Raw genomic sequence first — 15,125 nt, 5'->3', positions numbered from 1 at the left:
AAGCTTGGGGAACAGAATAGCGCTTCACGACAGGGACGAAGAGTAGGAACGAGACAACACAATGCGCTAACTTCAACTGGTTTAATCGTCAGAAAATCAAGGGTATAAATACTCTGCATCATGGCGCCATTCAGCCAATCCCATGCTACGCCACTGATCGCAAGATCTGTGCTTCTTTATAGAGGCAGACCTGATAAAAAACTACGGGGATCGATGTGTCAGCGTGGTGTCGGTCGATTTGGGCGACAAAGAAACACATTTCTTGCGATCAGTGGCGTGGCATGGGATTGGCTGAATGGCGCGATGATGCAGAGTATTGATACCCTTGATTTTCTGACGATTAAACCAGTTGAAGTTAGCGCATTGTGTTGTCTCGTTCCTACTCTTCGTCCCTGTCGTGAAGCGCTATTATGTTCCCCAAGCTTCAGTACAAATTCGGCCAAGAATCCGCATTACTCAACTATCTACAAATACATGGCCCAGCGATGGGATCACGTTTCTGTCCCTCCTATGCAAATATATATATATGATGTCTTTAGAGGGGCGGCTATTTAACTCCTTTCCGCATAAACCCCTTTTTTATAAACGTGTCCCCGACGACATATTTATCATTTGGAATAATGGGAAAGATAAACTCTTTGAATTTATTAATTTTGCCAACAATTTTAATCCACATATTAAATTTACATATAAATACCCCGATACAGAAATAGAGTTTCTAGATATTAAGATAAGACTTACTGAAAATGGTTTGAAAACAACCTTATATCGAAAACCTACAAATAGACGACAATTTATGCATTATAAAAGCTGTCATCCAATACAAAACAAAAAAGGTATACCATAGAGCCAAATGCTAGGATTAAGACGCTTATGTTCAGATGATGAGGATATTGATATAAACGCTATAACACTAGGAGAGGATTTCATTAACCGTAAATACCCCTTACCTTTAATAAATAATTCAATATCAAAAAGTGGAACAATCTCTCGAAACGCGTGTTTAGTAGAGCGACCGAAAAGAAATAACTATGAATTACGACTAATCTTACCTTACCACTGAAACTTCCAAACATAAAAGAAATATTCTTAGACGAAACATGATTCGTTTACACATGGACACTGCTTTAAAGGCTGTTATCCCTCGACCACCTGGTATAGCGTTTAAGAGACCACGTAATTTATTGGATTTTTTTAGACAGTCCCGAAACTCCATCGGACGTAGCCTGGTCCCTCTTGGTTACATAAAATGCAATAATATCCAATGCGGTTTATGTGTTGATATAATTATAGCTAATTCTATTCGTAGCACAGCAAATAACTTTAACTGGAACATAAATGATACCTTTCACTGTAATTCGGAAAATGTTATTAATTTGATTCAATGCATCAAATGCCCAAATCAGTACATAGGAGAAACTAAAACAACCATAAGAAAATGTATGAATTTACAAAAAAGTGACATACGTAAACACGTTGCCGGACCAGTTTCTCGTCACTTAAACTCCGCAGGACATAACGGACGTTCGGATTTTAATTTTATTATACTCCAAGGGGGCTTTCGAACCACCAGAGATAAAAAAATAAAGAATCTGAATTTATTTATAAATTTAATGCTGTAGAACCGAAGGGCATTCACAGTTCGAAAGGGCCATTGCCGTCTTTTATTATGGACATTTAATTGAGATCTTCTAACCGGTGCCGCACTGTTGTTTTCTTTTTCTCGCTTCAACGTTTAATGTGACACGAGCAAACGCTTAACATTTGGCCTCTCATTGGCTCAACATGACACCAGGTATAGTTGGCTTATGTCCAACCACATGTCCCAAAAACTGGTTCTGTGATAATAATGACGTTAATAATGGTATATTTCATCACTTCAATACTATTCGCTGCTTTTTTATCGGTATATATTAAACTGTGAAGCGAGAAATTAGTTGAGTAGATACCCGCTAAACGGTTAGCTTTTTCCAATTCTTCTTTTCGGCCATTTTTTCTTTGATTGAAAGAAAAGGAAAACGAAGTGTTCTCGTTTTGACTGGCGAAGAGTCTACCAGGCTCGAAACATATCTGCAGATCACTTTTTTGGTGACCTTGGACGACCATCTCCTATAAGGGCAAATATTTTGTGAATATAAATATATATATATATATATATATATAGGTGAGGCAGAGTAGTTTGAGAACAATAGAACGGGAACATTTAATAAGTCAGAGATCCGCACTTGCGGAGTTGGTATGCTAGGAGTTCATTGCATTTATTGCGACAGTTTCGCCGAGAGGCTCATGTCGTGATGAAGCCGAGACTCTCGGCAAACTGTCGTAATACATACAATAAACTCCTAGCATAGCAACAAGCGCGGATCTCTGACTTATCATATATATATATATATATATATATATATATATATATATATATATATATATATATATATATATATATATATATATATATTATATATATATATTGTGAGGGTGTTTATGAGAGACGTATTTGATGGTGCGATGTGGGAAGATCAGAGGCGATCAATGGCGGAACAGGCGAATTGCTCTCAGCTCGCGTGGCGAAAACATGCAACGCGCGCCCCTATTTCCCAAAGATGTGCGTCGTCGTCTTCGTAACAGTTCCCCCCGGTGGTGGTAGTGCCGGTCATCCGGTACTGTAGAATGGTTAGGGTTGGCGCGAGTAAGGCTTGATGCAGGAGACGTGAGCGATGTCTTGTGGTCTGAAGCGGTGGTCGCAGGGCGGAGATATTGGAACCAGCTCGTAGTTTATGTCGGAAAGACGACGTATGGACGCGATGTGGACCGGTGAATTTAGGTAGGAGTTTTTCACATTTTCCAGACTGGCGAATTAGTGTCTTGAGTAACACAAGGTCGCCAATATTATAACACACTGGTATGTGGGTATCCGCGTGACGAAGTTGTCGTAGCTGTTGCGATTGCGGAGTTTGGAGCCGGGCGAGTCGACGGGCGTCTTCGGCTCGACAAATGATCTCAGAGGCGAAGCGGTCCAGAGGTGAGTGAATATAGGGCAAAGCAGTGTCGAGAGTAGTGTGAGGGTCTTGAGCATAGAGGAGATAGTAGGGAGAAAATCCTGCAGTTGTTTGACGTGCGGTATTGTAGGCGTAGGTGACGTAAGGAAGGATTTCATCCCAGTTGGTGTGGTCGTCGGCAATGTACATGGACATCATGTTAGCTAGTGTGCGATTCAGCCGCTCGGTGAGGCCGTTAGCCTGCGGATGATAAGCGTCACATGATGAATCGTACTGACGAGCCTGAGGACCTCGTGCAGAAGGTTTGCGATGAAGGGGGTGCCACGGTCGCTGGTAATGGACTGCGGAGCGGCATGGCGTAGTAGTATGGAGGTGAGGAAAAAGTTCGCAAGTTCTCTTGCGGTGGCCTCAGGAACAGATTTGGTTTCTGCATAGCGGGTCATGCAGTCGATAGCTCCACCGGTTGTTAATCAGGGTTGCCAGGTTGGGCTATTAATAGCCAAATTGGGCTACTTTGTCATGCATTTGGCGTCGAAATTTGGCGGATGGCTATGTGGCTATTTTTGGGCTATTTTAAATCCTAACGCAAACCCGCTTTTTTCTCCCCTTGGTATAGAGTAGATGTACAAAAAATGCTTCAGCGTTAACACGAAGCGACAGTCCACCCATTCTATATTCCCGCTTTTAGGGATTTTCTGCGTGGAGATTCGTGGTCGTGAGCTACCGTGACCTAGATTCAGCTCCGACGACATCGCTTTTGTATTAATTGTGGCTTATTTTATGCTCCGAAGTTCTTTCAGCTACCTACTGGCGTCTCTTATTTTCTCGAGTTTCCCACAATCCTCCTACAAGAGGCACCTCGTCCGAGGAAAAATTGTACTAAGGGCAACTCAAAACATGTTGTCGCCTGATAACGCGTGCTACGCCGGATGCGTATTTCCAAAACCTGGCCCTTCCAGATCTGCCGCAGAGCGGCGTACTCTGATTGGCCAGATTACCGCCGCACAAAATATTGACGGCGACGCACATGCGGCGCCGGTCGCCGGCGGGAGCGTCTGCTATACTCCGGCGGATACTTTGGTGTCGTGGTGACTTAGTGGACGCGTTGTTGTGTAGAGTACGCGGACAGGATATAACAAAGGAGGCCTTTCCGCGAAACGTGAAAGCTTCTTAAAGCACAATGAGCCATAACAAAATACAACAGATTTTGGACAATGTATATTCCGAACAAGGCCAAGATCGATGCGCAGGAGCAGCTCTGTTTCCGTTGCTATCCGAGCTTGCCATCGCGCTCCCAACACTGCCCATGTCGAATGCCGCCGTGGAGAAAGTATTCTGTCACGTATCCCTCACGAAATCAGGCCTAAGAAAGAACATGTCCCTTCCAACTCTTCAAAACGTCCTCTATGTAAAGTTTGCTTTCCATGGAAAGAACGAGTGCTGTAGGACATCAACTCTCCTAAAGAAGTTTTTGCCCGTTTTAAGACGGAAATCATATATGAGGCGCGAGCGAGTGCTTCATAACTATGTGACTGCAAAAACGCGCGTAGAAATTGTTTTTGTACTGTTGTGCTTTAAATAAAGCGTTCAATACATTTCAAGATGTCGTAGATCTTGCGAGCTGCTCCTAAACCCCAGATATACAGACGCAGTGCTTTCGAATTGAGCTCGCAGATTCCAGCGCACGATATTTTGGCTTCTGCAGAATATGGCTACTTTTGGGCTACATATATCTCTTGCATTTGGCTAGTTTTAGGCTACATCGTCTGGCATTTGGCGGATTGAGCTAGAAACCACCTGGCAACCCTGGTTCAACTTGTTATTAGTGGAGACGGGAAATGGGCCCAAGAATTCAATTCCGACTTTCTGAAAGGGATGATGTGGTGGGGAGATGGAGTGCAGTGTACCAAATGGTTTTGTCGTTGGACTCTTCTTGGTTTGGCATTGGTGACAAGAACGAACATATTTGTTGATGGCACGGTACATTCTGGTCCAGAGGTAGTTGGTTCAGATTCGAAAGTACGTTTTGGAGAAGCCTAGATGTCCGGCCGTTGGGTCGTCATGATTTGCACGAATAACATCTTTTTGAAGCTCTCGTGGAATGACAAAAAGCCAAGGACGTCCTTCCGGTTCGTAATTTCGTCTGCATAGGGTGCCGTTGTGAAGGGCAAATAAACGCGCTGCGCGTGCTGTGCTCTGTGAGGCATGTGGGGTTACCCCAACACGGTAATCAATTATCGGTTTTAGGTAAGGATCAGACGCTTGATCTGCAGAAATGTCAACTGGTGTCAAAGGTGCTGTCGTGAGCGAGTTTCTTGTGTCTTGCTGAGGAGCGACAACGGTAGCGGGCGTCGAGACAATACCTCGAAGCCATCGGCATCGAGGTATTTTTTTCCAGATTTATAGAGGACGGTGAGCGTATAAACTTGCAGTTTGAGGGACCATCGCCCAAGGCGTCCTGGGGGGTCTTTCAGACTGGCGAGCCAGCAGAGTGCGTGGTGGCCGGTTACTATATGGAACTGAATGCCGTAGATATAGGGGCGAAATTTTGACACAGCCCATACAACAGCCAAACATTCGCGTTCAGTTATAGTGTAATTCCGTTCACATTGGGTAGGATTGCTACTCGCGTAGGCGATAGCATGTTGGCTGTTTGAAAATTTTTGAGCCAAGACGGCACCGATACCATGTCCACGGGCGTCTGTACGTATTTCGGTTTTGGCTCCTTCAGTAAAGCGGCCAAGAATGGGACTGTTCGTCAAGGCCGATTTAAGGGACTCAAAATATTGGCGTTGAAGTGGGCCCCATTTGAATGCGTCGTTATTGCGAAGGAGTTGATTGAGAGGTTTAGCGACGTGAGGAAAGCCAGGGATGAACTTTCGGAAGTAAGTGCACAGTTCAAGAAAAGCACGGACGTCTTTTTGAAGTTGCGGAACAGGAAATTCAGAAACGGCTCTGAGTTTGTCGCGGTCCGGGCTGATGCCACTGGCACTGGCTACATGGCCGAGCACTTTCAGTTGTCGAGCAGCGAACGTGCATTTCTTTGAGTTTAATTATAAGTGTGCGGAGCGAAAACAACCAGGAACTTGCCTCAGCCGGTGTGAATGTTGATCAAGTGTGGTTGAGAAAACGACTACGTCGTCGAGGAAGCATAGACATATATCCCAAGTGAGGCCGCGGAGAAATGTATCCATCATCCTTTCATGTTGAATTAACCTGAGACTGGAGTAGAGAAGAAACATCAAAACGTAGAAGGGACAGAAAACAGACAGGACGACGTCTGAAACTCAGCTAACTCATTTATTTAGTCCACCTCCTTATGTAGTCTCAATCTCAAGGTCATCTCCACCAACACAAAAGGACAAAGTTATACAGATCAAGCGCCACAGCCTTCATCACACAATGCAAGAACGTTGACTACATTTACAGATCGACGCGATAAGGCAACATCCACCCACCCCCAAGCTTGAACAAAAGAATCTCTTCCCCTATCATTCTATACACAGCTCATACTTCTGAATCATAACACGCCCTCTTCACAAAAAAAAGGAAAAAAAAACAAAAACACTGAAACGATAGTAGGTAGGTAGGTAGAAAACGTTTATTGAAAACCAAGGACTACGAATAAAAAGATTATCCGCGCCGCAGTGATCATCGAATCTGGCAGCCTCGTTCTTGCGTGATTATGGGTGATGAGGGATGACTGTGCGATGGGTCATGAGGGGTGTTTTCATATGGAGTCCCCCAGATCTGCCTTGGCTACGAAGTCCAGAAGCGACTGGAGAATCCTCGTCCGGCGTTGGGCTTCGCCCTGCTGGTCCGTCCAATCCACGAGTCTCTTGGGTCTTTCTTCCTCAGGTAGCGTCTCGATGGCTTCCACTCTGCACAAGGCTAGAGCTTGGCATTCTCATAGGAGATGGTCGAGCCTGGGAATGGCTTCTGGATCCTTGCATCTGTGACATCGCGGGTCCGGAGGGACCGCGTACGGCTGCGTCCGTTGTAATTGCGAGAGGTTGATGTGGTACTTGAGCCTTGGCGTGACCGCGCCTTCGGTACGGATGCGCCGAAGTTGAACCGTTTCCTTTCGCTTGAAGGTTTTCGCCGGAAGCGGGTAGTCCTCGGGTTGCCACTTTTCAGCTAGCTGAATCTTTCGCATCTTGCGACTTCTACGAAGCTCTTCGACGGCGTCGTAGCATGCCGAATCTTCTGGCTGTTCGAGTGACTCTTCGCAGTTGGACGCCTGTTGGGATGGCAACTAAAAAATTCTTCTCATCCCGCACTGTGCCGCTGCGTGAGCCATGTCGTTTCCTAAGATCTCCTGGTGTCCCGGGACCCATCGTACACTGATTCTTGTGCCGTGCTCCCGATATAGGCTGAGCGCCGTGTCGAAAAAGACGTGTACCGTCGGGCTTGCGGTTGCCTTGATCTTGTACATATTTCGTACCGCCTCCTGGAAGTCCGTATAGATGACGAGGTTTCTCGTCTTACCGGGGAGGTGCCCGTATACTCCCAACGTGAACAGAAGAGCCGCTTCTTCTACCGTGTCCGGTGTGACCTCCGTGCCTCGTCCGCAGCTAGTGGCAATTTCAAAGGGAGTTGCCCCCTCGCCTCTGTTGAAGACTGCTCCTGCGGCATACTCCTTCCCTTTTGTTGCTCCATCGACGTACACCACTGTGTTGTGCTGGCTCTCCAAGAGCTCATTGACCTCCTTCTTGTGCTGTTGGGAAACGATAGTAGGGCCAATACACGTGGAGACCCACAAAAAAAAAGGTTGTACGGTTTTTTGGAAAATCACAAGCACTTAAAACAACCTAAATAATAAAAAAAAAATTACACTTTTAGAAAGCTTTTTGAGTTGCTTCCAAACCGTAGCCAAGCCTGACTTATGCAGTTGCCTAGAGAGTTTATCCGCACGGTCTCCCTTACTACTCTCTTTACATCGTTCCTCTCTTTGCGTATTATTTCTGTCTCCGACCAGAGCGCCGTGCAGTTGTTACATTCATTAATAAGTTTTGCTATTTCTGAGTTTTGTGCTTTGTTCTTTACATTTCTTTCATGTTCGTTTAATCTGTCATTTATGCAGCGTGACGTCGGTCCTACATACTTAAATCCACACTCTAATGGTGTCTCATACGCAACCCCAGTCTCGCAACATACGGATTTTTCCGATGAGCCTTTTGCACTCGCTCACACCTGATTGAAATGGCGTCAGTTTACTTAATCTGAAATCCGAACTAAAGACAGTGTCTACTCCAAACTGCCTCGCACTTGACTTCAGGTTGTGAGAAATGTCACAAAAATAAGGGATTACACCAAAGCGGTTCCTTGGTTTCTGTTCAGTGTCTCTCCTGCCTTTAATAAACAATTTTAATTGCCGTTTTATAAAACTGTCGTCATAACCTACAATTATCAACCTTTTTCATTGCCCTTCTACTGATTCAGTGACATGATGGACACATGACCTTTCTAACGCGTTCCTGACCAATGACTTTACAATCCCCGCCTTTACGGTCTTCGAATGACAACTCATTCTTGCCAAAACTGGTTTCGATTTTTCTTTACCATATTCCCAACATAACCCTCGATTTACGTGAATACGTAAATCGAGAAAACTGCAGAACATTATCTTCCGATTTTTCCAAAGTAAACTTAAATTCTGGAGCCGTTGACCTTATCACAAATTCTATGGTTTCTGTTAGACCTTCCCTAAACACGCATATTAAGATGTCATCTACATATCTTCTTCCTATTGCCGTACCCGGGGACAACTCCTGTAGATCATCGTGCACTGCGCGATCCAAAGAGTTTAAATGAACTTCTGCTAAAATCGGTGCGACTGATGACCCTATAGAAACACCTCTTTTTGTATATACTTTCTTCCTTCGCACTCCACTACCGTTGACTTCAGATAAAACTCCAAAATTGTTAAGGAACTTTCTACCGATATACCTGAGCCCGATTGGAATTTAACAAGATTCAACTCCAATGCCTCCCTGACTCTCTGAATTAACCGGGTATTTTCTAAGGAATAATACAAGTTCTTAGTGTCCATCGATAACACTGAACAACGCCTCCCATGATTAAACCCTTTGGATCGCGCAGTGCACGATAACCTCCAGGAGTTGTCTCCGGGTACGGCAATAGGAAGAATATATGTAGATGACATCTTAATATGCACGTTTAAGGAAGGTATAACAGAAACCATAGAAGGTGTGATAAGGTCAACGGCTCCAGAATTTAAGTTTACTGAGGAAAAACCGGAAGAAAAATCGAAACCAGTTTTGCCAAGAATGAGTTGTCATTCGAAGACCGTAAAGGCGGGGATTGTAAAGTCATTGGTCAGGAACGCGTTAGATAGGTCATGTGTTTATCTTATCACTGAATCACTAGAAAGGCAATGGAAAAGCAACGGCAATTAGAATTGTTTATTAAAGGCAGGAGAGATACTGAACAGAAACCAAGGAACCGCTTTGCTGTAATCCCTTATTTTTATGACATCTCTCACAACCTGGAGGCATGTGCGAGGCAGTTTGGAGTAGACACTGTCTTTAGTTCGGATTTCAGATTAAGTAAACTGACGCCATTTCAATCAGGTGTGAGCGACTGCAAAAAGGCTCATCGGGAAAAACCCGTATGTTTCAAGACTGGGGTTGAGTATGAGATACCATTAGAGTGTGGATTCAAGTTTGTAGGACCGAAGTCACGCTGCATAAATGAAATATTAAACTAACATAAAAGAAATGTAAAGAACAATGCAGAAAACTCGGAAATAGCCAAACATATTCATGAATGTAACAACTGCACGGCGCTCTGGTCGGAGACGGAAATAATACGCAAAGAGAGGAACGATGTAAAGAGAGTAGTAAGGGAGACCGTGCGGACAAAGTCACTAGGCAACTGCATAAGTCAGGCTTCGCTACAGTTTGGAAGAACTCAAAAAGCTTTCTAAAAGTGTAAACATTTTTTTTTGTTATTTAGGTTGTTTTAAGTGCTTGTGATTTTCCAAAAAACCGTACAAACTTTTTTTTTGTGGATCTCCACGTGTATTGGCCCTACTATCGTTTCAGTGTTCCTTTTTTTCCCCTTTTTTTGTAAAGAGGGCATGTTACGATTCAGAAGTATGAACTGTGTATAGAATAATAGGGGAAGAGATCCTTTTGTTCAAGTTCAGGGTGGGTGGATGTTGCCTTATCGCGTCGACCTGTAAATGTTGTCAACGTTCTTGCATTGTGTGATGAAGGCTGTGACGCTTGATCTGTATAACTTTGTCCTTTTGTGTTGGTAGAGATGACCTTGAGATTGAGACTACATAAGGAGGTGGACTAAAGAAATGAGTTAGCTGAGTTTGAGACGTCGTCCTGTCTGTTTTCTGTCCCTTCTACGTTTTGATGTTTCTTCTCTACCCCACTCTCAGGTTAATTCAACATGATTAATATTCACCAGCTCGCCTGCACCCTCACGATTTTTTTTATAATCATCCTTTCGAAGGTCGCTGGGACATTGCACAGACCCAACGGCATTACGTTGAAATGGTCGAGGCCGTCAGGTGTGACGAACGCTGTTTTAGGTTTGTCAGCATCAGCGACCGGTATTTGCCAGTAGTCAGTCCGGAGATCCATCGATGAAAAGAAGGATGACCCTTGGAATGCTTCTAGGGTGTCGTGGATCCTGGGCAGCGGGTAGACATCTTTCCTGGTTACTTTATTCAGACGGCGGTAGTCTACGCAGAAGCTCCAGGAGCTATCCTTCTTTTTTACGAGGACGACGGGTGACGACCAAGGGCTAAAGGAAGGCTGGATGACTTTCTTCTCCAACATTTCGGTGACGTGCTGTTGGATCACTTTGCGCTCTGTGGGTGAAATTCGGTATGGTCTGCTTTTCAGTGGGCGTGCCTCTCCAGTGTGAATGTGATGATGGACAACGGATGTTTGAGCAAGGGCTTCGCTGCTGAAGTCAAATATATCAGAATAAGCTTTAAGCAGGGTGACTAAATGATGTTGGTCCTCGGGAGGCAAACTAGCGTCCACCATCCTTGTAAAGTTGTCACTCATTTCGCGTGCAGAACCGGGTAGACAAGTAGGGGGGTACAAAAGTTCCGAAAGAGTGGCAATGTGGTGTTCCTGATACATGGTCATATTGGCGACAGGAGTGTTCCGGGGAAGTATTTGCGACTCCGTAGATGCGTTGGTGAGACAAAGACAAACGCTGCCTTCTACTAGGGACACGATGGAGTATGGGGCGACAATACTTTCCTTCGCAAATAGTGATTCAACAGGTTCCACTAGTCCAGAGGTGCCTATAAACGACGGGTCGGCTGTGAGCGCTACGGCAACGGCAAATAGTGGTGGCAAAAGAAGGTCGTCGTTGTGCGAAGGGTCATGTTTTTCGAATGGGAGTGATCAGCGACGGGGTCGATGCAGCTCAGGTCTAGTTCGCCTCTAGCGCAGTTTATGAAGGCGTCTGTGGACGTCGAAAAATCCCAGCCTAAAATAACGTCAGCGACGCAGTTGGAAACGACGAGGAATACCACAATATAGGATAAGTCTGCAATGAGAATGGACACTGATGCAGATCCGAGAGGTTGCACCAATTTGCCGTTACCCATGCGCAATAGGTGTCCGTTGGCTGGAGTAATTACCTTACGTAAGCGGCGGCAGACATTGTCTGATATGCATGATTTGGCGGCTCCTGTGTTGACCAAGGCGGCGCATGTTTGTCCTGCAATATGAACGTTGAGTGCCGTCCGTCCAATAAAAGGAGGATTTTCGGCAACTTCTGGCAGTGCAGCCTGACCACCGGTGGCACCACAGGCTGCCCTCCTTAGTTTGACGACGGCGTCGACGCTGCGGCTGCGTGGTTGAAGGGTGACACTGATCGGCGGCGTCTGGGGTACGGCGAGGGTGATCGGCCGCGGGGGTCTTGAGGTGTTTGTGAATCGATTGCAGAGCGGCGTGCGTCGGAGGAGCGGCTGTCGTCAAAATCTCTCGAATAGAGAGACGGATTGCCAGGTGCATGATAATAGGCGTTATTATTAATTCGTCGACGGCAGTAACGGGCGATGTGACCAGCTGTGTGACAATAGAAGCACACCGGGCGCTGGTCGTCTGTTCTCCAAATATCGGTGCGTCGCTGTTGTCCTTAAATTCGTCGGGGGGGTTGAGGGCGGTGTAGGAAGGACGTCTGGTAGCGGGGTTGCGTGTCACACAGCATTGGGCAGCAGGGTGTGAGTGCTGGTGGTGCTGGCACGTACGTAGGGGTAGGCGAAGCGAGTGGTTGGAGAGCAGCTCGTACTTCGTCCTGTACTACCTTCCGCATAAATTCGGTGTCGCTCCGTTGGTTTGGGGCGACATCTGACGGTCGTGGTGTGCCGAAGTACGCCACAAGTTCCTGGCGGATGATTTGCCGAATTAATTGTGGGAGGTCGGACGCCGTTGTGGTCTGTGGGGACACTTCGGGCAGGCGTTCGAAGGGTGCCTTTGTTATGCGGGCGCTCTGCAACTCCTCGTACTTCTTGCACTCTGTAATGAGGCGCTGAACAGTTGGAGGGGATTTTGGAGCTACGATTGAGAATAGCTGGTGTGGTAGCCCTTTGAACAAATGCCGGATTTTGTCTTCTTCGGTAGTGTTAGTGTCGACGCACCGACACAGGTGAGGGACGTCCTCAATGCAGGACGTGGAGGACTCGGTTGTAGTTTGATACCTTCGGGCAAGTTTATCTTTCGCTTGTTGTTTGCGGCGTTCGGGTTTGCCAAATATTTCCGCGAAGCCGAATGGGAATCTGTCCTAGGAATTTATTTCTTCTTCGTGATTATCAAACCACTGGAGTGCGGTATCCTTCATGAAAAAAAAAAAACATTCGCGAGCTTGAGAGTATCGTCCCACCTGTTATGTAGGCTAGCCCTGTCGTAACTTCTTAGCCAGTCGTTGACATCGGCCTCTGGTGCTCCATTGAAAACTGGTGGATCTCGCTAGCGGTTCTTGATAAGCAGTGGAGCGGGTGGTCCGCCTCGTCCGGCATTGCGTTGTGCGTTGAACGTCCGCTGCGAAGCTCCAGGGCCGATCGCGATAGCACAGGAACCGAGAGGTTGGGAATCGTCTGCACCTCCACCACTTGCGAGGGTGTTTATGAGAGACGTATTTGACGAAATATATATATATATATTTCGCCAGCGACCGCAACCTCGGCAGTTGCGAAACGTGGCCGACCACGCCAGTACTCTGCATATGAACTGAGGGAACGAAAGATAACATTTATGCTTTCGCATTCCCAACTCATAAGAAAGCTGAGGTGTCCTCGGAATTATATTTCTTCTCTCTCTTCTTTTTCCCGGGTTTCTTCTTCATTCCGAAAGTGTTTTTTTTTTCCTTCTTCCGAGGGATTTTGGGTTGAGGGAAAAAACGGCTGAGGCATTGAAAGTGGCTTCGGTGGCATCATTAAATGTCGGATGCTAGTTGAAACAACTCTACTACGGTGAACTACAGGTCACTATAACTGTACTGTCTGTCCTCGTGCCCACATGTTTTATTGTTTCGTGCTTTTCAAATCATCTTTACCAACCCGCTCAAAGTTAATTTTCGTTCTCTGGTGGTCTGGAGGTTTCCGCGTCGAATTAAAACACTTTCAAAGCTCCGGTTTGGTAGTGTTCGAACAACACAATCTGTCGGCCTCGAAGATGTTGGCGGCCGGGAGTCAACTTCTGACGAGGAGAGGTGTAAACACGCGCTTTTATGGGTTCGTTACGAAAGCAGAAAAAAGAGGATGTTTTTGTTGACGTCGGGTTTACGATAGCACAACAGGGCTCCCCTATCAAGAATGATGGAAATAAAGCTATTATTATTATTATTATTAAGCTCCATTTAGTGAATGTTGATGGCGAAGAAAGGTTTTTGGCACATTTACTCAAATTCAAGCTTTAAACTCAGCAGATAATTGCGAAACGTGCTCATTCGTCGTTACGACGTTTGAACAGTATTTGGTTAGTCTGCCAGAGTATGGCAAAATTGTTGCACGCCGTAGATGAGAAATGTTTCCAGTGGAGTACGAATGCTAACCTGCGGTTTTTAGGGTGAGCCACGCAGTGCATAGCAATACACGAACTCGTAAAGATATATGATAATGATCCAGTTTGAACGGGCTGACGTGGAGGCTGAATCAAGGATCCCGGGGTTCTGCAGCTGGAGCCTCCAATTCACGTGCTCTTAGTTGTGGTGCATTAACACAATCAACTACTGACACCCCTTAAAATTGTTGCACTGCCCCTTTTGAACGATCTTGCCTGTTCATCAAAATAAAAAGGGCAAAGATATCTTTAAAAGTGCAATTTGTATTCTCTCCTCTATGAGGAGATACTTACTGTCCATCCGCCGCCATCGGTCTCCATGTCACATTCCACGTCTACTGGTTTGTCGCGAGGATAAATTGTATATTTTGTTTTCGTGCTGCTGCGTTCCCTCATTTTTATCTGGGAACAGCTTACCGTTCGATTTCCAGCTGAAAAAGAAAGGTGCGTAAAGCAGACATTACTTATCAAAGTTTCAAGGAGAGGGACTTCGTAAAAATCCGCCAGTGGTTCGGCCAGCGGTGCGGTACATCGGTTGTTAATTTATCACAAAATGTCAGACATGCGAAGTAAGCGACGCAGGAGAACTTTGCTAAAATTGCAAACATAAAAAACGCGGGTCTTGTATATTATTTCGCATAGGAAACAAACGCGCGCGTACACACAGACTAAACCCTTGAAACAAAGTTGTACAAAATACTCAATAACAGTATTTAAGTTACAAAATACCTGCTTCATAAAGTATTTAAACTACTACTCAAGTTACGTACACTGTAAAGTATATGGAGTAGAGTACAAACACTTGAAGATACATCCGCGTTGCGTAATTTTTATCGACGTGTATGACAAACACAATTATACAGTTGTGAAAATCTTGTTTACCAGAATGATTTATTTGCACGCGACAGCACAAAACGACAAAACAAAATCGTAGGGCTATTCTATGCAGTCCAGCTATAAGGAGCAGGAAATCACTGATACAAGTTACACAACATTTATGGGACAAAAAAAAGGTCGCTTTAGCTATAGTGGCATTGCTGAATATCACGTCCTGTGGCGCCCATTAGAC

General features: G+C 45.4%; 1 protein-coding gene across 1 annotated transcript in view; it reads right to left on the bottom strand.

Annotated features, from left to right (window-relative positions):
* LOC115309252 (ficolin-1-like) overlaps positions 1-15,125 on the bottom strand; it is an 80,805-nt gene that overhangs the window by 41,020 nt on the left and 24,660 nt on the right. The window contains exon 2 of the mRNA XM_040211858.1: positions 14,351-14,487. Coding sequence (XP_040067792.1) covers positions 14,351-14,487 — 137 coding nt within the window. The remainder of the gene's footprint in view (positions 1-14,350; positions 14,488-15,125) is intronic.

Source organism: Ixodes scapularis, unplaced genomic scaffold (assembly GCF_016920785.2).
Source record: "Ixodes scapularis isolate PalLabHiFi unplaced genomic scaffold, ASM1692078v2 PGA_scaffold13__105_contigs__length_92229423, whole genome shotgun sequence".
Lineage (NCBI taxonomy): Eukaryota > Metazoa > Arthropoda > Arachnida > Ixodida > Ixodidae > Ixodes > Ixodes scapularis.
The sequence above is the reverse complement of the archived record's forward strand: the minus strand, read 5'-3'. Positions and strand labels throughout refer to the sequence as shown.